This window comes from Fundulus heteroclitus, chromosome 5 (assembly GCF_011125445.2).
Source record: "Fundulus heteroclitus isolate FHET01 chromosome 5, MU-UCD_Fhet_4.1, whole genome shotgun sequence".
Classification (NCBI taxonomy): domain Eukaryota; kingdom Metazoa; phylum Chordata; class Actinopteri; order Cyprinodontiformes; family Fundulidae; genus Fundulus; species Fundulus heteroclitus.
The window spans coordinates 43337504-43364974 of NC_046365.1; the positions used below are offsets into that span (position 1 = coordinate 43337504).

Here is a 27471-nt window from a genome sequence, read left to right on the forward strand (position 1 = left end):
AGGTGGAGGGCGCATTCAACTAAAAGTCTTTTTGTTTGATGCACGTCAAGCTGAAACTGATTCACAGAGCTACTTCCTGTCTCCGCCCTGGGCTACACCCACTTCCTGAATAGCAACCAATCACAACTCCGTGTGGGCGAGGGGCATGCACACACTTCCTTTTTCTCAGCTGAGCTTTTCAAAATAAGACAAGAAGTACATAGGGCTGCTTCTTATTAATATCACAACATTATTCTGCAAATATATATAGTAGAGCTTTCTTTTACAAACTTAAGGGTTTTTCTGTTGGTCTTGTTAGAAAAATGTGAGGTATTTTTAAAGCTGGTTCAGTAAGAAGTTTCTGAAAGGTTTTAATACAATTCCTTGTGTACTAAATAAGTTGAGATTAACCTTGACACGGTAGCCATGGAACGTGTGATGATAAATTTCTGTTGCAGAGAATTTTCAGCTGTTGGACACTGTAAGGTGAGACACACAGGGGGAAATTTTGATTAAGAATCATAGAGGAGTGCTGCTGCAGATAAAGTTGAACTTTCAGATTTTTCCATTAATATAAGAGTAATGCAAGATCTAATGATTACAGCAAAGGAGGTTAAGCTAAGAGCACAATAATTGTGAAAGGAAATATCTAGATGTGAAAGTGTTTGAAGAAGGTAAATGACAGAAGGATTGGGAGTCCTGATAAGAACACTAATTACACCTTGTTTCTGTTATTCAACAGTAAACGAGGCCTGGTGTCTGCCAATCATCTTCACAGAGCATTTTACTGGAGATAAAATGCTTATTGCCTGAAAAAGGACGGGACACTCATTACCATCCAACTAAATCGTTTTTGTCCATGCTGAGGAATAAGAAGAGGACTTAAGAAGTTTGGGAGTAACATGCCAGAGACCTATGGATTTTTTTTTATGTTTTCTTCTTTCTGTTTGCCATGAAGGAGCGGTTGCCTGAGAACTCTGAGCTGACCACTTATGCGCGACTAGATTCATGCCTGCCACGTGCTCAGACTGGCCTGATGGTTTTTTACTTGCGTTATTGACGTACAGAATCTTTTTATATCGCAAAACTGACTTTTTCTTCTATCTTTTCTCTTCTCCACTGACTTCCATCACCATGTTTGATCTTATGTGTTATGATGTTTATACTGTGATGTTGCATTATGATGATCGCTATGGCTTTATGACTAAGAATGGAAACTCTCTGTTACAGACACACACACCAAGACCTGCAGTTCTTGCTAACTTTTTGCTTTGTTATATAGAGAACCAGGATCTGATGGCTATCACAGATCCATAAGTTACTCGGTAAGGCTAATTTCTAGATTCAATACAGGGTGTCTTCTCGCTCAGATTGGCCCAGAGTGGGAGTGCCCTTGACTGGGGCTCCATCACTTTTTTGCCATTTCTTAGAGATGGTTTTTTGTGATGAAGACTCAGCCTGCCCTATGATGCCCCCTACTGGTACTCCTGGATTTGTGAGGTTGAAAGCGATGGATATTTGTCCATAGGAATGGAGAGTGGAGGACCAAGTAGGAGGTTTTTCGGGGTGGAGGTAGAGTAGACAAATTTGGCCTTGATTAATGTACATCTTTAGCTTATCTAGTCTAAAGTAAACTTAAAATAATGTGCGCATAGGAACCTAAAACAGGCCTAGCACAAATAGTTGAACCCTAAATTGTAGATAAAATGCTTGGACTGTGGGCTTGAGTAAAAAATTATGAAGTATTCATGCTGATTGATGCTAAGATGTTTCCATTGTGGTTTGTCCGGCCCTTTTCTTGGAACTATTTTCGTTGTGATGTGCCTTTGGGGCACACCAACAGGGGGGGCTAACGGACAACTGGACTGTTTTTACAAAGTGCTTTTCAGTCACACCAGCAGAGACTGTGTGACCCCAGAGACTGAACCGCACTATCGACTGCCATGGAGATCACAGATGGATGGACTCTGGAAGCCGGAAGCTGACGTGATTGGATTGCTTGGACTGGACGGAATGACCGACTGTTCTGGGAGAGGGACAGACTGAGAGCTGTCGTTCCACTGGTTGATCATCTTTGGTGATGTGCCATAATGACACATCATCAGGGGGACTGTTAGGATATCAACAAGGTCAAGTGGAACGAGCTGTTTATCCCAGAACTGCATGGCACACTTAGATGGCACTGACCCAAAAGATTGGCACATATCTATCAGATACCACCCTGGAGGTGACGCAGCTTCCCTGCTGATGTCACAGTTTGGATGTGTACCGCCCTTGTATGGGTGTGTCCCGAGATCCCTTTATAATGTTTGTGTGATGAGCACTCGAGGCCTCCTGCCGATCAGGGGCCCATCAGCGCTGGTGTGACTGTAACTATTTCTCTGTCTTTACCTAGATAAAATATAACTAAAAGCATACTTGTCTGTTTTATGCTTCCTACATTCAAGGTAACAAGTAAGTGGGGGTCGCCTGACTGGGTAAAACGAACTGGGTCCACCGAGGGTGTTTCACCGTAGACACGGCACGGTGAAACAGTAACATAATGTAATCCTTCCTGTGCTTTGCTTTTGTGTGATGAATAAAATACAGAAGTCCCTTTCTTATTGTTCCTGGCACAAGCTTCCCTCTGAATGGATGTCCTCTGCAAATGTTGCAGAAACATATTCTTCAAATTCAAGGGCAGTCTTTGGCAACAGGCTGATCTACAATGACAAAGAGGGGATCATTATTTTTTAATGATGCTTTTCTACTGAGAAGGACTTGAAGATTATAAGGATCAAATAAATCAGTTGTTGAACACATATTTTCCAGTTTAATGGAGTGTCTGGACTTTGGAATCCACCTCCATCACAGCATGATTGACCTTCTGAAAGAATCTGTAACCAACCTGAAGGTCCACTCTGGATGCCCAGGGATCGGCGTAAGTGAAGAAGGAGAAGGCGAGGCTCTCGGCCAGGCCTGCTGACTTGGCTAAAAGCTAACCCATACAGACCAACACTTCCAAGCCTCACTCTGGCCAAAGTAAGATCCCTCACTAACAAACTTGACGAGTTCCGGTTAAGAATCGCTCCACTTAAGATGGACAGCTGTGTAGTGATTTTCACAGAATCGTAGTTAGACGGTAGCCTCCATGATGACGTGATGAGGTTGGAGGAACGCTGTTCCAGGCCGATCGAACAGTAGGGGTGGAGAAAAGCAGAGGAGGACTGGCAATTTACATCCACAACTCCTGGTGTGCTTTGGCAAACACCGTTGGAACCTTCTGCTCACATGACCTGGAATACCTTGCGGCTAAGTGCAGACTATTTTAACTGGCTAGAGAGCTCAGCTCTGTGATAATCACTGCGACGTACGTACAGCCGAGAGCTAACACTAAGCTAGCTCTTGAGGAACTCTACTGCTTTGTTACCAGTCAAATAAACAGTAAATCAGAACACGCTATGATAACTGCTGGGGACTTTAACCATGTTAATTTAAAGTCTGTGCTCCCCAAGTTTCATATATTTATTAAGTTCCCGACCAGAGACAATAAAACATTAGATAAAGTTTCCTGTGACATCCCAGGAACATACAAAGCTGTCCCAGCCCCACTCTTTGGTTCATCAGATCATATCTCTGTGATTATTCCTGCCTACAAGCCACTGACCTGCAGAACCAGACCGGTGATAAAAAACCATTCAGGTTTGGACCGAAGAGACTCAGCTCTACAGGACTGTTTTGGAAATGCTGACTGGGATGTATTTTAAAAGGGCACTGACTTAGAAAGTTACACATCATCCGTGCTTTCCTATATTCACTTCACTGATGCTGTCCTACTCACAAAGACAATCAGAGTGTTTCCTAACCAGAAACCATGGGTGGACAGCTTGGTGCAGTTCCTGCTGAAGGCCCAGGATGCAGCGTTCAGATCTGGAGACAGACTGGCCTACAGCAGGGCCAGAAGGCCAAGTAAGGGTACAAACAGCACATTGAAGACTACTTCAGCAGCAACAATCCACACCACATGTGGAGAGGCATCAGAAACATCACGGACTACAAGCACAGCGACCAGCCGCTGACCAATGACCTGGCTCTTCCAGACACCTTAAACAAACTCTTCGTTTTGTCTCTAAAAGCTGCAGGGAGCCTGAACATCTTCCTCAGTCAGAGGAGCATCATCAGCCTCTCATCCTGCAACTCCACCAAGTGACCTTTACCCTGAAAAAGGTCAACACCAACAAGGCTGCAGGTCCAGACATGGTGTCAGCCTGGAAGCTGAAATCATGTGCTGACCAGCTAGCGGGGGTCTTTCTGGAGATCCTCCTGTCCTCTCCTCCTTGTTCTGACCCCTGTCATGATGAAGCGCTTCGAGAGAATCCTCCTAAAGTCTGGGGGGACTCCACGTCATCGTCTGCCCCCCTTTATTGTGGAGTCCCTCAGGGTTCTATCCTGGGACCTTTATTGTTTGCACTATACCTCCGTCGTCTCAAAGAGATTTTTAATAAAAATGGTATAACGTACCATTTCTATGCAGACGATTGTCACATTTATTTGCCAATTGCTAAAAACAGCCACTGCCCCCTGACACCCCTACTGGACAGTGTGGGTGACGTCAAGGCTTGGCTGTCAAAAAAAGTTCTCAAACTTAATAAGAGCAAAACAGAGGTGATGGTGTTTGGCAGTTCCATCTCTGACTTGGGACCTTTCAAGGATTTTGTACGTTCCAAAGTAACCAGCCTTGGTGTCGCCATAGACGACGATTTTAAACTGAACCAGTTTAAAATCCATCTGGACTGCAGCACTTTATTCAGGCATTAGCCAACGGGCTCTGTCCCATCTGCAGTTAGTCCAAAACGCAGCGGCTCGTCTTTTTAACAGGGACCAGAAAACATCAACACATTACACCAATTCTTGCGTCTCTGCACTGGCTCCCTGTTTTTATTGTTTGTGTTTAGAGCCTTGAATGGGATGAATCCTCAATACATCACCAACCTCCTCCAGATTTATTCTCCGGCACGTGCTCTGAGGTGTGAGAGCCGTCTTCAGCTCATAGTGCCTAAAACGAGGCTTAAAACCAGAGGGGACAGAGAGTTTTTTGTAGTTGGCCCCAGACTTTGGAATACTGTGCCCCTCCATGTACGAACAGCATTCACAGTGGAGTGTTTTAAGTCTCGTCTTAAGACCCACTTTTATTTTTTGGCTTTTAACACCGTGTAGTTGTGTGGTCCTCTGTGTCCTTTTTAGTTTTTTTTTTTTTTTTTGTTATGTACAGCAAATTGGAAACTTTTTCTGTTGTTAAATGTGCTATATAAATAAAGTGGATTGGATTGGATTGGATAAAGTACATCAAGGAAGCTATCCCTACTGGCCTGGACAGCCTCACAAAAACTTATGTATCACTGTCAGTGAAACTATTCAGTTCAGAAGCTGTAGCTTAAAAAAAACTATGCAATCATTAAAAGCTGTTAGCCTTACAGTTAAGCAGGAAGGAAGTCTGGGTCTTTAGCTAATATTTCCGTCTTCTGCTTACAGACCACAGAAAAGAAAATCTTTGACAATCATTGTCCTTCATCACTGCAGATAAAATGCACTGACTGTTGAACTTCTGAAGTGTCTCAGCAGCCATGAGTTTATCTGCAGCTCTGAGTGGATTTGTTGTCGTCCTCCTCTCCGTGTCAGGTACTGTACCGTTAAATATTCACGGGAATCAGACTGAGTGTAGACAGACATGGAATCTCCTACTGTATAATAATTTAACGAAACACCGTATAAAACTCTAGATTTAGGATTTATATTTTCTCTATCAACTGTTTTCCAGGGTGTCTGGAGGTCTTTCTTCTTGTGATCACTCGGGTCTAAAAAAAGCATTTTTGTCAGAAGAGTAGAGCTGAATGTCAGATTTTTAGGAAGCAGTGAAAAGAATCAACAAACCACCGAAACCAGACCTGGGAGCTGCATTTTTCTTCAGTTTTTCATCTGCGTGTTAACCCCGCAGCCAAAGACTGTTAAAAAATCACCCTGTTAGAGCTGAAGGCCTTTTTCCTGATTTCTAGTATTTTTTAAAATGGATCTAGCAAAGAACCTGAATCAAATTGTGGGAGCCTGCTGCTAACAAAAAAACCTGAAAACAAGTAGTTTTTTTTTATATTTCTGTTGCGTCGACATGTCGGTTCCTCTCATAGGTTTCATGCCGTTTTATGTTTCTATGATTTATACGTCAGAGTTACAGGGTTTCAGCGAGGTTTAAAAACTCAGATTAAATCGTCTGAATTTCAGGCCTGAAAGTCTCAGATGAGTCCAGGTCAACATGCAGGGTCATAAATGTGATTTCCTTAGGTCTGAATTTATTTGCTACTATTTACTCTTCTTCTGCATTCAGTCGTTCCATGAATTCAGTAAAGCATATGATGCTAAAGGAGGCATTGCTGTATGATGATATAATGATACAGTATCTCAGCATTTAATGCTTGTTGGAGGAAAGGTATCGCCTAACATCAAACCTTCGCTGTGAAAAACTTTGCTTCTGGTTTATTCTTGCCTGTTTGGGTCAGACAGGTTTGTTCCTCTGCTGTCAAAGCTCAGCCCAAAGCAGGAGGCAGCTTTAAGCAACGTGTTGAACAGAACCAAACCAAAGACGGATTTAATTGGCCTTTCTATGGCTGCCCAAGTTTAATAACTGAGAAACCAGACGGAGTTCCCCACAGTGGAGCTTAGAAAAACTATGAGAGTTCCAGAAAACTTTTTCATCTGCTGTGAAATGTGTTTATTGAACTTAAAAACAAAGTTTTAGTGTTTCTTTTCTGAAACTACACACAAAATGTTTGGCCAGCCTGACCCGCTCTGACAGCCACTGCACCTCGCCTCTAATAGGTGGTCTCACCCCCCCCCACCCCACCCCACCCCCCTCCCCGAGATAAGTCCCAGTAAGGCGGTGTCATCTGCAAACTTAGTAATGCTTTTGCTGGTGTTTGAGGGGAAGAAGTTATAAATGTAGAGGTTAAAGAGCAGTGGGCTCTCTCTGAGGAGAGGTGGGGATCCACTCTTACCCGCTGAGAACCATCACCATGTTTTGGCATGGTGGGATCCCAGTCACCAGGCTGGGGCTGTCTGTGGGCCAGGGAAAAAAGCTTAGCTCTGGATTGGAATCAATCCTTCCTGACCTCCTCTGTGGGAGTCTCTTCTGGTTGCTTCCAGGGGTTTTTGCAGACATTTTGAAGTACAGGTTCATGGCTTAGCCTGCAGTAGGAGACAGGGGGCTAGTGTTGGGTTAGGAGGTCCAGTGGCCTGCGTGTCTGCCTGTGCCTCTTTAACCTGAGGATTACTGCTCCTGTTCTTCATTGATGACCTATCTCTCAGTCAGGTTGCTGCTATGGGGGAGGCCTGGTGCCTGTCTACCTGGGGCTGCTGTTGCCTCTGCACAAACATCCAGTTTGCCAAAAGGCATGTGGGCACATCCCCAAATGTATGGAGGAAGGTGTTCTGGTCATATGAGTAAAACTAATTTTTTCACCACCAAGAACAGCGCTGTCTGCCCCAAACGCAACACATCCCATCAACCCCTGCTGTAGGCCACCATGGTGGTGGCAGCATCATGCTGGGGGGTTGTTTCGAAGCAGTGACTGGGCAACTATCCGAGTTGAGGGAAAGATGGCGTCAGTCTTCCTGTGATCTTAGACGGAGGTTCTACTGGAGTCAATTCGGGCATTTTCCAGCTAGAAAACGCCCGAATTGACTGCTCAACCAACACTCAGGGTGCGATTTGCTGGGGGGGATGGGGGGGATTTCCCCCCCCCCTCCCCCTCTGGTTGTGACGTCCCCCCCTCTGGTCATTCGTGTTTTATCCCTGGGGGGGATACATTCCTCCCCCTTCTGATCTGAATAAGTAATATTATCAGGGGTTTAATGTTCTCCGTCGCTGTGAGGGACTTTCGTCATTTGGAAAATGAGCGCAAAATGTTCCGTGTAGACTTTTTATTCAAGATTTTAAACAGAAGCTGCGCTCAACCATTGAAATCTGGCAGAGCTAGGACATTAGCCAATCAGAAGGAGAGTAGGGCGGGTCTTTGCAAAGCGAAAATCTACCAGTCTGAGGTTTATTGGTGTTCAATCATTTTAACTACTGACCACAGATGCATGAATGAAAGTAGCGGTAGTCAAAGGTTTTCTTTGGATTTATGTAAACCAGCAGGTCAGAAAGTTCAGTGCATAAAACAGCTGACAACAACTTCCCTCGGCAAGTGTGTCTGTTGCTGTTATGTTTTATTTAAAACTGAAAGAGTAACGCTTAGCTCGGCTAATTTAGCTTGATGCGCTTTTTTTTTAAGAAGAAGAAGGAGGGTCGATGTGTGATGTGAAAGAATGTGAAACGATGTCCCGGTTTGACTGGGTCTGATTCGGAAAAAGTAAAAAAAAATCATAAATATTATTCCACCTGCGCTTTTCTGTAACAAAGAAGGTCGTGGAGGGGCTGTTGACCATCTCCAGCAGTCAATGAGCGAGAGGTGGGGACACAGGGTATATAGGATTGATTTATATTTAATGTGACAGTAGAGTTAATGTACAGGTGTGAAGAAGATGATGTAATGATGCAAGCTGCTGTCTTTTGAATTAGCTGCAGTTTATGGAGGGTTTTGAAATTGTAAAGGGGAAAGGTGAGTGGACTGTGGACCAGTTTGGCAAAAGTGTGAAGGAAGAACTTGCTTAATGCTGCAAATATGAAAGTTAACCAGGTGATGTTATGGATGTGGAAAGTGAAGGAGATTATGCAGAGGGCTGTCCTTGATGGTGCAAACGCTCTGAAGCTGAAAGGTGGAGAGATACAGGAATTGTCAATGGAACTGTCAGATTTGGTTAAAGTGGACTTGTTACAATAAGCAAATGAGGTTACTAAGGTGGAATGACGTCCACGGCCCCCAGAATATATGGGCTGACTAGAAAATGTTTTCAGTCAAATTGATTGTTTTTGCTTTAACCCCTGAATATGATGGATTTTTCAAAATTGATATTAATTCATGTCTTGTGTCCTTCACATTTGTAAATTAATTTTGTTGTTTGTATTTAAAGAGTATTATTACATTTTCTGCTCAAAGTGGTTAAAGTAAATTAATACCCACTCCTGAGTCCTGACAGTAGATGGCGCAAGTTTAAAAACAAAAGTCTAACCTACTGGATCTAGCTAGCTACCTGAAAGAGCACCTGCTAGCTAACCATTATTAATAAAACTTTGATTCATTAATACAACTTTTGAAATTATCCCCCCCTCTGTTTTTTTTTTGCAAATCGCACACTGTGGATTGGCCTAGTCAAAGTTCAGACATTGACCTATCAGAGGATATCTAGTTAAACTTAAAGATCTCTGTTCACCAGTAAAAACCATTCAACATGGAGGAGCTGCAGCAGTTTAAACTCGAACAAGCAGAAACCCCAGATGAGGGGAGCTCATAGGGACTGATCCAGAGACTCTGGCAGCTGGAGTTGCTGCTAAAGGCTCTACAAAGGATTGACTTTAGGTGGTAAACAGTTGTCAGATTGTTCTGTAGATGAAATGTTGCACACTCCAGGTGAATTTGGACTGTTTCCTCATCTTTTTCGTTAATTAAAGATAACATCATTCAACAATCCTGTATGTACTTCTGTCCTTTTTTGCAATACTTTCCTTCTTTGTGAATACGTTACAAGGCCCCTGCATCAGAGCTGCTGAGCACCCTAGTAAATCTGTTTCCTGTTCGTCAGTTTGGACCTACATAAACTCACAAGTCTTTCAGTTTTATTAGCGTGCATGACACTTCCTGTCAGCAGCAGTTTTTATCAGTTAGAGAGGTTAGTCTTTTCTACGAAGAGCTTCTTCTTTGCAACAGGACTGATGTATAAAACAACTCGAGCAGCTCAACCACATAGTCCATGGGCCAGAATCTGTAAGACGTCTCTTTAAGAAGTTTCGTATGAACTGTCAGGGGGAAACTTTCTTGCACCGGGATCAGTTGCTACACATAGCAGTGATCTCAAAACACGAATGTTTCCACGTTTTCACTTGCACATTAATAAGTTATTTCTGATAAAAAATCTAAACTGTTGTGCTCCGGTCCAAGAGGTCACGTGATTCAATTGTTGCTGCTCAGCCAATCAGATCGCTGTATTGTCAGCTGAGCGTGTTCAACCACTTCATCATGGCTGCACCCGTAAAGGGTTGTAAACATTTGTTTCCAGATGAAGAAAGCCCAATAATAGCATTTTCTGGTGCCAGTTGGCAAAGATCTATATGGAAAGGAAAAAGAAATAGCCCAGTCCATATATACATCCATCCATCCATCATTCATCCATTATCCCTGCTGGGTTCATGAAGGGCACCGGTGCCGATCTCCAGCTGTCAATGGGTGAGAGGCGGGGTTCAACCTGGACAGGTCGGCAGTCCATCGCAGGGCAGAAATAGCCCGGACTTTTGCCCATTTTACTGTGATATCACCAAGACCTTCTGCGCTAGTATCCAAGCGACCTGGGTCGCATTTGAAAAAATCCGATCTGTGTTGTTCAGACTGTCATGAAAAGATCAGATACAGGTCGCATATGGGCAAAAAAATAGGAATTGGGTCACTTCAGGCTGTAGTGTAAACGTAGCCATAGAAACTCTTGGAACCACCAGCAGACCTGCAGTCTGAGAGCGAAGTGCTCTGTTAGGAACATACGGGGTAATCAGAGCTCTGATATATGACGGAGCTTGATTATTAAGGGCTTTATACGTTAGAAGAAGAATTTTAAATTCTGTTCTTGATTTAACAGGAAGCCAATGAAGGGAAGCTAAAATAGGAGAAATATGATCCCTCTGGTTGATTTTCATTAGAAATCTTGCAGCAGAATTTTGGATCAGCTGAAGGCTTCAAACTGCATTTTGTGGACTTACTGATAGTAAAGAATTACAATAATCCAGCTTTGAAGTAAAAAATATATGGACCAAACAGTTCAAACACCGATTAAGTTCTAAAGATTGCTCCAACGCTGCCTCACTTACTGAGGACGAAGTAATCATGTTTAGGAAGATGCCAATAATTGTACTTTTAGTGGAATCAATATTATTTATGAAGAATCCCATAAAGTCATTACTACTAAGAGCTAAGGGAATGGATGGATCAACGGAGCTGTGGCTCTGTAAGTTTGGCAACTGTACAAAAGAGAAACCTGAATGAACATTTTGTGACTTTCTTTGTATGTATTATGGTTAATGTTTTATGTTTTGTTTTCTTGCTAAATTTATTTGTTTGTTGAAATTATTAGATATTATTGTTAATTAATATTAATTCGGGGAATTTGAATATTTAACTATTGTGGACATTTTGTTATTTTTATCACTTTTTGATTTAAGGATGCATACGTGTCACCTTTGAAAGATGATGCATCATGGGAGTTTGGGGTTTTGGTTGTGGAACTGACAGAGTGGAGCCAAATGATTTTTTGACCTCTGTCGCCCTCATATTTTTGTATGTTTGGCACCCTTTTTGTTTTTTTCATCTATTCACTAAAACGTTTTTGAATGCAATAACGTCCCCTTGGATTATTTTTGGATGAATCATCTGGACAACTTGTTGGGAATGTTGAGGGTGCAGCGAGTCAGGCCGGCTTCACTTGTTTTTGAACTTTACACTGGGAATGATGAAAAATATGCTGCTCTAACTCTACGAAGGGTCTTGTTATACAACAGTAGACTGTTTTTCCAGATGAGGAAGGATTTCTCTTGGTGTGTAGAGCGCCATTTTTGCTCCAATTTCCTAACATTGTGCTTCAAGGAACGCAGCTCTGAATTAAACCAAGGAGCCAGCTTCCTGTGAATAATCACCTTCTTTTTCAAGGGAGCTACATTGTCTAATGCAGAACGCAACGACGAAGTCATACCGTTTACAAAGACATCTATTTGTGAATTGGAAGAAACAACATTGCTGCTATCTGCAGGGCATTTCTGCAATACTGACGATATTAAAAGGGTGACAGACTCTTTAAAGTTTGATACAGCATTGGGGGTGGAGAACTCAGTTAGATTAAACTCAAATGTTATTAAAAAATGATCAGATAGGACAGGATTGTGAGGAAATGCTGGTAATTCTTCACAATCAATGCCATATGTCAGAACAAGGTCTAAAGTATTTAGGCAAGTATTTATGCACATTTTGAGCAAAACCAATTGAATCTAGGATAGTTTTAAAGGCTACACTAAGGTTATCACATTCTGTGTCAACATGAATGTTAAAATCACCCACTATAATAACCTTATCAGTGTTTATCACCAAATCAGATAAGAAGTCTGACAACTCATCCAAAAACTGAGTGTAAGGGCCTGGTGGACGATACAAAACAACAAAGAGAAGAGTTTTTTTGGCTTCCTGTTAAATCAAAAATAGAATTTAAAATTTGTGGGAGAAGATTGAACCTTGAAAAAAAGAGGCAAAGACGAGACAAGACACAGCACCTTCTCTTAGAGACCACCAGGGGGATCTTTATTCCGGACTTACAGTCAAGTCTTCATTTTAGCAGAATCCCAACAATATGGGGTAACTTTCATCCCTTTATAGGTATGCGGTATGACTTAAATGGGAACATGATATCTTACTGTGCACATCGACCACTACAGACAAAGAGTCCTTCCTCCCTAGTTGTAAGGATGTGTGTGTGTGTGTGTGTGTGTGTGTGTGTGTGTGTGTGTGTGTGTGTGTGTGTGTGTGTGTGTGTGTGTGTGTGTGTGTGTGTGTGTGTGTGTGTGTGTGTGTGTGTGTGTGTTTTGGGGAAAAAAAAGCCAGATATAACAAAAACAGATATTTTTGTTTCTTCTCATTTCTGGGAATGAGTTGACTAAATGTTAAACATGAAACAGCCAAACATTTGCCGCAATCCAAAAAAATACAGAACCAAGATTAGATACAGAGCACTTCAGTCTCAGACTGCAGGTCTGCTGGTGGTCTTGGCACATTATTATCTTAAGCTGAACTTCCTGATGATGTTCTCTGATGTTCTGTGTTCCAGGGGTTCAGAGTCCAGGCAGCTGGGAAGTGATTTACACTCAGACCCAGATCTGTGCTGTGAAAGGATCCACTGTGGACATCAGCTGCAACTACACATATCCAACCAGAACATATTCTAAACAGACTGAAGTTCTACAAACCCTGTGGTCCAGTGAAGGTGGTGTAGGTTCTCCTGTGGACCTGATGTCAGACCCAGACTACAAAGGTCGTGTTCAGTACCTCTGTGACCCGCCTGTCTGCACTCTGAGAATCACAGACCTGAGAGAGAGCGACTCGGCTCAGTACAAGTTCACCTTGAGAACCAACCATGGAGGAAGTCATACTGGTTCACCTGGAGTCACTCTGTCTGTTACAGGTAACATTTTACTGAAACATGTGTTTTCATGGGGATTTTCTCATGCATGCTGCTGCATTAAAGACTTTTGCTTTCAGCTCTCCAGGTGCAGGTTATCAGCTCAGAGTACACAGAAAGTTACCGCAGAGCAGAGCTGAGATGTGAAAGCAGCTGTCAGGCTGGTCATCAGTCCTACATCTGGATCAAGAATGCATGGGAAATTATCAGAGAAACATCTTCTTCTCTTTCAGTCTCAGTTTTACCTGAAGACAGATATTCCTGTGCTCTCAAAGGATTCGAGGAGTTTCCCTCTATAGCAGTCTGTGAGTCCTTCAGGTGTCTTCCAGCACATCCCTGTCAGCCTTTAGGATACTGGACGCCCCATAACTTGTATTGATGATTGATATCAGTGGGTACAGCAGATTGGTTTTTGACTAGATAATAAACACTTTTACAGTATTTACTGTGTGAACAGGTGTGAAAATATTTCTGGACGTTAAGGTGATTCAGCTTTTCAGACAGAAGAAGCATCGCTGAAAAAACATTTCCTTTCTCGGTAGATCTGGTTAGAAATCCAACTGGATAATCTTTTGAAAATGATGTTCAGATATTAGGATCGTGTGAATCTAATTTTCTTGAAGTTTAGTGACACTGACAGTGACAACATCAAGTTTTGATTTGGCTGTTGGCAGCAAAAAGGTGGCTAAAACATTTGATTGGACAAGTCGCCCTGGCCCTGGAAAAAAAAGGTTGTTAGAGGATATCATGCAGCAAAAACATTACCTATTGATAGACTATGACTTAGGAAATTATATTTTTCTTGCTTGTTATGGATAGTTTTGTGACATGTACTGTGAAAAACTAAAAGTGGAACGTTTATAATAATTAGCTAAATAAAAGATTCCTGTTTTCTCCTGCAGATGCTCCTTGGCTTCTCTTTGTGTCAGTGAGTCCCTCTGGTGAGATAGTGGAGGGCAGCTCAGTGACTCTGACCTGCAGCAGTGATGCTAACCCAGCGGCTAACTACACCTGGTACAAGGACAACATTACCGATTCTCTGAGTAACAACTCACAGCTGGTCTTCAGCTACATCCAGTCCTCTGACTCTGGACGGTTTAGCTGTATGGCTAAAAACCAGCTGGGCTGGACGTGGTCTCAATACCAACATCTTGATGTAAAATGTGAGTAAAGCTCATCAGATTCCTTCATGTCTTCCTGTTTAACATCCCGTCCTGCTGCTGTAGGTCACTGAGCAGATCACAGAGGAAGTTAGAATCCCAGATAGTTCCCAGATCTACAGCCAGTATCAAAGTTTGAGGGAGCTTCTTGACCCAAATGCAGAAAACCTCAGGAGACGGCAGTAAAATAAAAGATTTGTAATTTGAGCAGCGCAATAATCATTCCTGTAAACGCTCACTGGTTCAGGAGGAGAATGAGTCTCTAAAGCATGCAGAGAAAGGGAGAGCACCGAGCAGATGACTGTCAGTTCCATGTTTGTTGATGGTTCTGAGTTTCTACTGAAACGGTGATGATTGCTGAGCCAAGAGCAGAGTCCTGGTAGGTGATTCTGTATGGAGCTTGTATTATGGTGAGAGGTTCATTGGAGGGCAGACTGGTGTTAGTGTAGCAGAGCCCAGGAGGAAGCCTGGCAGCCGTCTGTCGTGGAACCTGAGATCTTCAGCCAGGAGCTAGGATAGCTTTTCAGAATCAGAATCAAGTTTATTGCCAAGTAGGTTTGCACTTACAAGGAATTTGACTTGGTGTTGATGGTGCAGACAAAACAAAAATAAAATAGAATAGATATATATACAGAAGCTATATACACTCAGCAGACTGTGCGTCAATGTAACGCAGAAGCTTGTTAGTCCTAAACGGGGGAGAGGCAGTGTCCAGTGTCACGGGCGGCTCTTGGCCTTGTTGATAAGGCCGGTAGCAGGACTGGAGGCAATCTGAAGATGTTCCAGACATTGAAGCAGGGAGGAACACCCATGACATAATTAGTTGGGGTGTTTCTAGGTGTAAATATGCACAGATAGTGAGGCTAGAGGTAAAACAACGGTTGACACTCAGGCATTGAATGACCAACAGCCAGCTCCTTTTAAGCACCAGTAAGGAGACTGCAGGTGAGCCAGGCTCTGCAGCATAGCTCCTCCCACCAGGTGAACATGCAGGTCCAGGGAGAGGAGGAAAAAATACCACACAGACTCACCATTACCCAGATTCCTGACAGTCAGGAGATTGAAGGTACCTTTCTGCCATCTTCATGTGTCTTCTTCACACGAATCTCCATCACAGCCCTGAGCAGCTGACTTGTACAGGCTCAGGCCGGCTTCTTGGGTCAAGGAGTGAAGCAGTGATGATGTGAGGTTTAGGTGACGAGCTGGCTGCAGGATTTAAAAGCATATACAAGACTTGGAAATCATTAATGGTGAGAAGTTTTATAATTTGAGATCTAGCATTTAAATTTGAAGCGTTTGCTTAAGCAACAACAGAATCCCTACACTGAGTTAATCTTCCATTATTGTTTGGAAAGACTGTCCTCAGGAACTTTGGATGGAGATTTTAGGCATAGTGAAATCAGGGTGAACCAGACAACTTGCTGTTTTTAAACCAACATCTGGACTTTCCACTAAGCTGTTAAATACTTGACCCAGATAACATTTTGCATGTTGCATTATAATTTGGTAAAGATACCCTCATGTTGGTGCTATAGTATGAGCATATCTCCAGAATGCTTGCTGATTTCAGAAACCACCTTTGGTTCAGTCTGAGATGCCGACAACAAAAACTGGTCCATAATAGCATACGTCTCAAGTCCTCCATGAAAGGACCCAAAGCCTAACAGATCATTTAGAGGGCACAAAACCAGCTTCTGAGTGAAAGAATAAGACAGGTTAATTTCACTCTGAATGCACTCTCCCAAGGAGAGAAAAAACGAAACAACAATAACCAAAGTGTCTACCAGAGCCGTTGTTGGAGGACGTAATCTGTTTCATAAAGAAGGCTCAATTCGTACAACACTCTAAGTGCAAAAATCCTAGTCTCTCCTGGTGAAAATGAGCGGTACCTCTGCTACTGCTGGGGTACAGAAAGAGGAACATGATGAGAATGCATGCAATATTACCCAGAACCAGTGGGTGAAAAATCTCTGAAACAGAGAACTCACACAGACAGAGATGAATGTTTTGTCCAATTGTCTCAACTTTGCTATAACCCATAAGCAACTTCCGATAACAGAATGTATCACTGCCACTGAATCAGTCATAAGAAATAATATGACAGAGGAAGAACTTAGGATAAAAGGCACAGTAATACTCTGTGGCATAAATGCCCACTTCAAACATTAAGCCACAGGAAAGTATGGCTGTTACACCCCTCAGCAAAGACTGCAACATCACAATCTTGTCAGCAGACAAAGGCAGATGCACATTGGTACTTAACACAAACATTGCCATGACAAAATAATGCATTTACTGATGGACAGTAACACATACGGGACCCTGAAATGGGACCAATCCAATAACTACAAAAGAAAATAACTCTCTACAATAATTGGAAAAACACAAAGTAATCAATCGCTCCCGCTACTATCAGCTGTACCCAGGTGATGCCATTCCACGCATATATGGACTTCCAAAAAATACACAAAGAAGGAGTGCCTCAGACCCATTCTCAGCAGCATTAACTCGATCACATACAACATTGCAAAAAAATCTGGCAACAATTTTGGCTCCGCTGGTTGGAAACTCACAACACCTCATACAAAACTCGTCAGACTTCATTTCTAACGTCCAAACGACTCCTTAGACCGGCACCATGGGAAACCATTGTTTCCTTTGATGTCACCGCTCTTTACACCTGCTTCCAGACATCAGAGGCAGTGAACACTGTCAGGACTCAGCTGGAACATGATGAATCACTAAAAGAACCAATTTAATGCCAACTCAAATCTATGACCTTTTGGACCTCTGTCTCTCAACCACATATTTCAACTACAGAGACAGCTTTTACTGACAGAAACATGAGCATACCATGGGCTCCCCAGTGTCACCCACTGTGGTCAGTTTGTACATGGAGGAGGTGGAGAGCAGGACACTCAATGTTTACAGGGAACTCCACCAACTTGCTGGTTTAGATACATGCATGACACTTGGGTCAAAATCCAAACCAAAGAAGTCGGGGCATTCACCAACCATATCACCTCAGTTGACAGCAGCATCAGGTTTACCAGAGAGGATGCCAAGAACAACATGTTGCCTTTTCTGGACTGTGTGGTACACACTGAGGAAGCTGAGAGTCTCAGAACTGAGGTTTACTGGAAGCCCACAAACACAGACCAATATCTGTATTTTGACTCCCATCAGCCACTGGAGCACAAACTGTTATCAGAATTCTGAGTTAGCGGCTGACAACGTTTCCTCTGTCACAGAAGAGAAACAACAACACAAGCAGGTCAGGAAATCACTGCTAGCTTATGGTTATCCAGACTGGGCCTTTTTCAAATCAGCCAACAAAGCTGGCAGAAAAAACAACACAGATGGGAGAGGAGAAACGCAGGAACATCGTCATTCCAGGTGTGTCAGGAGTTTCTGAGAAACTCAGGAGAATTTTCTCCAAACACAACATTCCAGTAAAGCTGAGCGGCTGTCTGTGGTCCAAAGCAGCGAGGACGGCTCAGACTCCATCAGAGAAACTAGGATGGAGCTTCAGCTCCCCGGAGTGTACAGCTCCAAAGAGATTATATCAGCATCTCGTCATGGTTCAGGTGACCAAGTCCTCCACTCATACCAAGTAGCAACTTCTAACCACCGGGACAGTGATGGTGGGTCATTGTTCTGCATCTGACTAAGAATGCTCCTAGGAGGATGGGCCTCCATGTCCTTAAAACAGCAGCGCTCCAACTGCAGGTTGCTCAGAGCGACAACCAGAACTGACAAAGACTCCTGGACAGGTGTGGAAATCTCTTCAAAAAGAACTGAGAGAAAATCCTGTTGCCAGTTGATTTAACTGGTAACTGATTTATGCCTGCAATTCCGCAACAAAATGTATTGCACAGTATTTTCAACTGCTGTATTTTTTACTTGAAAATAACTCCATTAGCTGCTCAGGACTATTTGCATACTTAAGCCCATCAGGAGTGTTGGGCAGTGCAATCAAGTTTGTCAAAAAAAATTGAAAGATTATGTCTTGTTTTGTATAATTATCTGCACTCTGTGCCGCCGTCTGCTCCACCACAACTTTCATTCTAGCGATATATAAAACATTAAAGCTTCTTGAATCTTGGATAGCTCCAGCTTCACTTGTGATAAATAAAGAGAAAGAGGATTTATGACAGAAAGGCTTTGAGAAAGAGGCTGTGGTTACCCTCTAAACGTAGTGAGGAAAACATGTTTAAGAAAAAGCTTCTGTAAAAGCAGAAAAAGTGGCTATATAGTTCATCTGCACCAAACATTTGCTTTTCTTTACTGGTTTACGATTATTTTGCTTTCAGTGCCTTCTGCTGTGACACCTCTGACAAAGTAAAACTGCAGTAAATGACTACAGTTTAGATAATGACTTTGCTGCTCTTTGGACATAAAGGAAAAGGCGGAAATGAAGCATACGTGTCTGATTAACTATAATGTATAGAATAAGTACTTTATAGAAAATCTCATGATCTTTCTGGTTTGGAAACTCACTGGTATTTTTTTAGTCCCCTATTGCACTAAAGGTTATCATATCATTCCCACCTCTATATCTATTTATCTATATATATATATATATATATATATATATATATATATATATATATATATATATATATATATATATATATATAGTGTATATATATATATATATATATATATATATATATATATATATATATATATATATATATATATATAGTGTATATATCTCAGAAACCTTTGTCTAATAAAGAACATGAAGGAATATGTGCATTCTGGCTTTATACATTTGACAGAGTTTGTACATACAGTATTTTATACTGAGGACATAATATTTCACAAATCCATAGGTATATCTTTAATACTGACAATATAAATGTTCTCCAGATGCTCCTCAGCGTCCCTCTGTGTCACTGAGTCCCTCTGGTGAGATAGTGGAGGGCAGTTCAGTGACTCTGACCTGCAGCAGTGATGCTAACCCACCAGCTAACTACTCCTGGTACAAGGAGGATGAAGAGTTTCCAACGGCTTCAGGACAGAACTTCACCATCACTGACGTCAGACCTGAACACAGTGGAAATTATTCCTGTGAAGCTCAGAACAACAGAGGAAGCCAGAGCTCCACGGTTCTTCTGACTGTGGTCAGACTCAAAGGTGATCTTTTAATCACATAATTGTAATGTGTTTTTGGTAAAGTATTGGTCTATTGGTTCTTACAGAATGACAGATAGCTTATCTACCCGGTTCCAAAAACTACCTCCTCAAACCCTTTACTAAATTCACAACATCTAAAATGACCGAATTAAATACCTATAAACAAACACTGCAATAGGTCTTCTGTTCTACAAACTAAATAACAGAGTTGTGATCAGAAATCCAATATTTAGTCAGAGACAGCACCTCCCAGTGATCATTACTTATTTCTACTAAAGCATTACCAGAAAATGCAAATCCATTTCAACCTCAAAAGTAAAACTGCAGTAAATGACTACAGTTTAGAGAACGACTATGCTTCTTTTTTGGACATAACGGAAAAGGTGGAAATGAAACATGTGTCTGATTAACTATAATGCATAGATTAACTACTTGATAGAAAATCTCATGATCTTTCTGCTTTGGCAACTCAATAGTATTTTTTTAGTCGTCTATCGCATTAAAAGTCGTCATATCAGTTAAACACTGACAAGTTTATTATAGTGGGTGATTTTAACATTCATATTGACACAGAATGTGATAACCTTAGTGTAGCCTTTAAAACTATCCTAGATTCAATTGGTTTTGCTCAAAATGTTCATAAACCGACGCACTCTTGGCTTCATACTTTAGACCTTGTGCTGACATATGGCATTGATTGTGAAGAATTAACAGTATTTCCTCACAATCCTGTCCTATCTGATCATTTTTTAATAACATTTGAGTTTAATCTAACTGAGTTTTCCACCCCCAAAAAAGCGTTCCATTATAGTAGATCTTTATCACATAATGCTGCATCAAACTTTAAAGAGTCTGTCCCCCTTTTAATATCGTCAGTATTGCAGAAATACCCTGCAGATAGCAGCAATGTTGTTTCTTCCCATTCACAAATAGATGTCTTTGTTAACGGTGTGACTTCGTCATTGCGTTCTGCATTAGACAATGTAGCTCCCTTGAAAAAGAAGGTGATTATTCACAGGAAGCTGGCTCCCTGGTTTAATTCAGAGCTGCGTTGCTTGAAGCACAATGTTAGGAAATTGGAGAGAAAATGGCGCTCTACACACCAAGAGGAATCCTACCTAATCTGGAGGGACAGTCTATTGTTGTATAACAAGACCCTTCGCAGAGTTAGAGCAGCATAGTTTTCATCATTAATTGAGAATAAAAATAATCCTAGATTTCTCTTTAGTACAGTTGCCAAACTTACCCAGAGCCACAGCTCTGTTGATCCATCCATTCCCTTAGATCTTAGCAGTAATTATTTTACGGGATTCTTCATAAATAAAATTGATTCCATTAAAAATAAAATAATTGGCATCCTCCCAAACATGATTACCTCGTCCTCAGTAAGTGAGGCAGCGTTGGAGGAATCTTTAGAACCTGCATGGTGTCTGAACTGTTTAGAAGCAGTAGAGCTTTCTGAGCTATCTAAAATTTTAGCTTCATCTAAACTTTCTACCTGTATGTTAGGCAAAGTAGTTGCTAATCAACTTTGTGAACATTTACAAAGTAATGACCTACTTGAGGAGTTTCAGTGAGGCTTCAGAGCTCATCACAGCACTGAAAAAGCTCTGGTGAAGGTCACCAATGATATTCTCATGGCCTCAGATAATGGACTTGTGTCTATACTTGTCCTGTTAGATCTCAGTGCTGCATTTGATACAGTTGATCACAATATTCTCCTACAAAGACTTGAACATACTGTAGGGATTAAGGGGAAAGCATTAGGTTGGTTTAAATCTGATCTGTTGAAAAGATTCCAGTTTGTTCATGTTAATAATAAATCTTCCTCAAACTCTAGGGTCACCTGTGGAATACCACAGGGTTCAGTCGTTGGACCAATTCTCTTTACTATATATATATGCTTCCGATTGGCAAAATTATCAGACAGCATGGGTTTCATTTCCACTGTTATGCTGATGACACTCAGCTATATTTATCCATAAATCCTGATGAATCCAATCAGTTACTTTGCCTGCAGTCATGTCTTGATGACATCAAAAGCTGGATGACTTTAAATTTCCTGCATTTAAATTCTGACAAGACAGAAGTTGTAATCTTTGGACCAGAGTCCTCAAAAAATAAACTTCTTAACCAATCACTTAACCTGGATGGCATTAACTTAGGCCTCTGGTAATAAAGTAAAAAATCTTGGTATTATTTTCGACCAAGTCATTTAAATCCCATATTAAACAGGTTTCCAGAGTTTCCTTTTTTCACCTCAGGAATATTGCCAAAATTAGAAACATTCTGTCCAGGAGTGATGCTGAAAAACTAGTCCATGCATTTGTTACTTCAAGGCTGGACTATTGTAATTCTTTACTATCAGGAAGTCCACAAAATGCAGTTCAAAGCCTTCAGCTGATCCAAAATGCTGCAGCAAGAGTTCTGATGAAAATCAACCAGAGGGATCATATTTCTCCTGTTTTAGCTTCCCTTCATTGGCTTCCTGTTAAATCAAGAATAGAATTTAAAATTCTCCTTCTAACGTATAAAGCCCTTAATAATCAAGCTCCATCATATATCAGAGCTCTGATTACCCCGTATGTTCCTAACAGAGCACTTCGCTCTCAGACTGCAGGTCTGCTGGTGGTTCCTAGAGTCTCTAAAAGTAGAATGGGAGGCAGATCCTTTAGCTATCAGGCTCCTCTACTGTGGAACTGTTATAAGAATTATTATTCTAAGTCACTATGGCTTCACACCACTCGGACATAGGAGGCCTGGAGACCTTATGTCTGTGTATAAGTTCCACTGTTTGCCGAGTGCAAGGCTGAATGCTGCGTAGAATGATTATTGTCTATGATAGACTGTCTTTGTTATGTCTCAAACCAAGGCCACGGTGCAGTATTAGGGGAAGCCCGAAAAGCGAGGCAGGCAGAGACTGCAGCGGAACCGTGGGGTGCGATTACTTTCCATCTATGTGAATCTCTGCTCTGTTTCTCAATAAAAGTGCTGGAGCGTCATCACCGTCTCGTCATTTAGTAAAGATGGGAACTCAGTTACTATTGTTTAGTATTCCACCCAAAACTCCCGTAACAGTTTTGGTCCGTGAGGCAGACACCCCGTCTACTTTTAAGACTAATCTTAAAACTTTCCTTTGTGACAAAGCTTCTAGTCAGAGTGGCTCATGTTACCCTGAGCTACCTCTATAGTTATGCTGCTATAGGCTTAGGCTGCTGGAGGACATCAGGGTTTATTTCTCTCTCTCTGCTGAGTTCTACTGTTCTCAGGTTTTCCATTTAAATATATATATATATATATATATATATATATATATATATATATATATATATATATATAGTGTATATTTCTCAGAAACCTTTGTCTAATAAAGAACATGAAGGAATATGTGCATTGTGGCTTTATACATTTGACAGAGTTTGTACATACAGTATTTTATACTGAGGACATAATATTTCACAAATCCATAGGTATATCTTTAATACTGACAATGTAAATGTTCTCCAGATGCTCCTCAGCGTCCCTCTGTGTCACTGAGTCCCTCTGGTGAGATAGTGGAGGGCAGTTCAGTGACTCTGACCTGCAGCAGTGATGCTAATCCAGCAGCTAACTACTCCTGGTACAAGGAGGATGAGGAGTTTCCAACGGCTTCAGGACAGAACTTTACCATCACTGACGTCAGACCTGAACACAGTGGAAATTATTCCTGTGAAGCTCAGAACAACAGAGGAAGTCAGAGCTCCACGGTTCTTCTGACTGTGGTCAGACTCAAAGGTGATCTTTTAATCACATAATTGTAATGTGTTTTTAGTAAAGTATTGGTCTATTAGTTCTTACAGAATGACAGATAGCTTATCTACCCGGTTCCAAAAACTACCTCCTCAAACCCTTTACTAAATTCAAAACATCTAAAATGACCAAATTAAATACCTATAATCAAACACTGCAATAGGTCTTCTGTTGACAGAATCAGAAATCCAACATCCTGGGAGGTGCTGTCAGAGACAGCACCTCCCAGGGATTATTACTTATTTCTACTAAAGCATTACCAGAGAATGCAAATCCATTTTAACCTCTAAAGCTCATCAACATGTTGAGGCTTCAGCATATTGGGCCATAGATACACCTGGTCTTCTAAAACCTGTGGCTCTGCTCTTCTTACTGTTGAGTAATCTTTGGTTTATGTTAAAGCTGCTGTGTGTATGACTGATATACAATAGAGGTACTGCTTCATGCATGTGGCACTCCACTTCTAGTGTATACCAAGCACCCCCCACACCATCCCCTGGCCCTTAGTGTCTATTCAAGGAACGGGGCAGGGACCACAGCCTGAGCCACAGTGATGCGACAACCTGCAGGTGCCTAGCATTTCATGTTTGGTGATTATGGATGAAGCATGCCTACAGCCAGAGAAAATAGTCCCTACACCTCCATGTTGCTTTATTTAACACCAACTGAAGTAACTCATGGATAAATTTGGCTTTCTGTTTGATTGCTGATTGGTCTAACGAGTCCATCCATGCTGTCAGCGTCAGTTTACAGAGTGTTTTATTGTTCAGGACCAAGAAGATCTGCAGCTGCTGCAGGAACCGCTGCTGTTCTCCTGCCACTCATCTTCCTCTGTGTCTGTCTGTGGATCCGGTGAGCTGCTTCGATCCAGCAATGATCATTAAACACATTCATGTTAGATTTTAGTGAGAAAGAATATGTTCAGTCCTCTGCTCTTCATTAATTCGTCTTAGCAGAAAAAAGAGGCGCTCCAAGGAAACGGTTGGACGTGAACTCAGAGAAGCAAACATGGAGCAGGTGAGGATCCTCAGATTCCTGTGATATGAAAATACAACATCTGGTTTTGTCAGGTTTTGGGAATTGGGAGATGAACCGTGGTGCAGACAAAGAGTCCCGTGTTGGATGGTGAAGGAATTAAATAGAAAACACAGCTTCCAGGTAACCACGAACACGACAAGATGACCAGAACACAGTAGATGACGGATGAAGACAGAGGACTGAAGAGGCTGAGAGTTCAGGAGAGCAGCCGCGACATTGTTGGACTGGTGGAGGCAGGTCTGCTGGAACCTTCGGCGGAGCTCTGGAGGCCAGGCAGAATACATGTCCACCAGACTGTTGGAGACAGGAACCTCAGAGACAGGATCAGGAGCATGTTCTCCTGCCATGGAAAACCACCAATGGTCTCCGGCGATGCAAAGTCACCAACATTCTTAGAGGGTGCTGGACCACCGAAGTTCTTGGGCCATGCTGGACCACTGACGTTCCCGGACAATGTTGGGTCACTGATGGACCGTTGACGTTCTCAGTTGATCCTGGGCCACTGATGTTCCCCAACGAGGCAGGACCACTGACTCTCTCGGTCGAGGCAGGACCAAAGACGTTCCCAGGTCAGAAGGGGTCTGTGCAGATCACTGAAGCGAGTCAGTCCATGTTGCGACTATAGTGTCGATGATAATGATGATATTGCGGATGAGAGATATTGCAAAAGTGTCCAAGACTGAAGATCGATCTTCAGGTGAACATGGAGGGGAGGAGGAGGAGGAGGAGAATGAAACCAAGAGTGTAGAGGAATTTCCTGGATCTCTTTTCTGCTCTCCCCTGGGATGTGGGAGGTCTTTCTTGGGCTCCTTTTGCTCTTGAGGCCCTTTCGAGCATCTGGGGTTCTGGTCTCCCCCATGTCTGCCTCGGCACACTGGGAGTGAGTCTTGGGCTCCTCACAACCATGCCGGCGTCAACTAAACCCTTTAGAAGTAGATGGGATGAAGGTGGGCCATGGTTGAACTCTGCCAAAACAGCCTTGTAGCTCTCCTGTAGCTCCTCCAACATCTCCCTAAATCCTAAAGGAGGATGGAGAGAAGCCAAATCTAGCACAAAACTCAACTGCTTGGCTGCTGCTGCCAAACAATCCATGCAGATTATCAATGGCTGCATCTGTTGCTGCTACAGACATAGTGCTCTCCTCCTCAGGTCAAGAATAAAAAAATATCCTGTTGTTGGGTCCTGATGTGGCTGGGTTATTCTGTCAGAATTGGTTCTAAAGATGGACCCAGCTGCAGACAGCAGCAGCAAGGTAAATTGAATTTAATGAAAAACAAAAGGCAAAAACGTGCTGATGACAGCAGTGAAACAAAAATCAGCATGAATGGCTTGGCTTCGTATGGTATGGACAAAACAGACTTGGCAAAGCAAACAGCATAATCCAGCAGTTCCGCCAGGTGAACTGAATACGCGGAATTGGTTTTGGCTATGGCAGAATGTGACAAACTGAAACAAACATGAATGGAGCTGAATATACAAGGACATAATAATGCAAGAAAACACTAGAACGCAAAAAGGAAGACGATGCAGTAGCTAGTAAGCATCTAACAAAACTAAAACATGAAGAAGTGATCCTTAAGGCAAAACCCAAATGTCAAAACTAATACCTGAATATGGGAAGACCTATAGAGCATAAACGACAAGAAGAACATGCATCTACATCAAACCCATAACCAGACACCTCTAAATTGTGATGTATTGAGCAGTTTTTCTGGGAAGAAAGCTTAGACATAAAAGTGCACTCTCACAAACACCCACAGGTGCTTGGATCCAGGTGTCTAAACATTCACTTCTATAAAGAAAACCCTATATTTACATTTTGCTGTCACTTTATACATCTTGTATTTAATAATACTACATATTTTTCAGAGACGTTATCAATGTGTTGGCTGTTTGTTTTGTTTGTTTTGTTCTTTTAATCTCTTTCTGCAGGTGTATACCCTTGTACCCTCTTTTTACTCTCCTCTATTTCTGTCACCTTTTCCCCTTTTTAACACTTTGCCTCATCTTTTTCTCTTCCTTACTTTCTATTTTACCTTTCCGTTTCTGTTTCCATTTAACTTGAAATAATCCTCAAATAATATCTAATACATTTTTTGCATATCTGTCAAGTAGACATGTAGATGGCAATGAGGTGGCTGGCCAAGCATGAAGAGATGGATGGAGTTGATGGTTTAAATTGGACACAGGTGCCCTCTGGTGGCTCAAAGCGGGATGTTGTTATAAGAATTATTATTCTGAAGTCACTATGGCTTCACACCACTCGGACATAGGAGGCCTGGAGACCTGAGGCAAAACTAACCACAGGAGGAAGCATACAGGCTATTTTTCCTTCCTCCTTTACTGACTGCACTATTTAGACAGCGCTGACCATGGTGACCGCTGATGCACTTCCTCTTTGGTTAGAGTCATTACTCTATAAGGGTATTGGGATTGAGCCTATGACTGAGGAACATCCCTCACTGACCACTTCGACGTTGGCGTCCCCAGTGCAGAGTCAGAGCAGCAGCCGGCAGAGAGGCAATGGACATAGCCTGGGTTTCAGGGACAGGAACTGGAATTACAGGTTGTTGCCGGCAGGAGAGGATCCTTTTGGGGACGTCATGGCAAGCAGTGGGGAAGAGGCATTATGATGCAGCCTGAGGTACATATACCAGCCAGGATCCATGAAATGTTCCCGGATCTTCTCCAGCAGCAGGGGAGAAGGTAAAGTCTTCCCATATCAGTAAACTGCCTCCCAGCCTCCTCCACCTGCTGCTACTCCTCTGGGTGTTTTTGTCCCCTCTGCAGTTTGCTTGGTTCAACGGTTAACTCTTTATTCTCTCGTTCAGCCAAACATTGTAATTGTCAGAAAAAAATCTTCTCTAAAATTTTTGAAACAAATGGCAGCATAGAAATGGGTCTATAATTAGACTGATATTTCTCAGAGAACACCATCACCAACTTTGCCCAACATCTCCGTGTTCAGGAGGATCCAGAGGAGGACCAGGACCTTCTGTATGCCAGTCTGCAGTTCATCAACTTCCAG

General features: G+C 42.2%; 1 protein-coding gene across 1 annotated transcript; it reads left to right on the forward strand.

Moving 5' to 3' along the window:
- Nucleotides 1-3982: 3982 nt before the first annotated feature.
- On the forward strand, nucleotides 3983-27471 carry LOC118563071 (B-cell receptor CD22-like; the record flags this gene model as incomplete). The annotated part of the gene is made up of 9 exons (XM_036136684.1): nucleotides 3983-4121; nucleotides 12964-13317; nucleotides 13395-13619; nucleotides 14217-14477; nucleotides 19350-19616; nucleotides 23124-23390; nucleotides 24176-24257; nucleotides 24359-24422; nucleotides 27412-27471. Coding segments are annotated over exons 1-9 (1719 nt in total), but the record flags the coding sequence as incomplete, so codon positions are not given.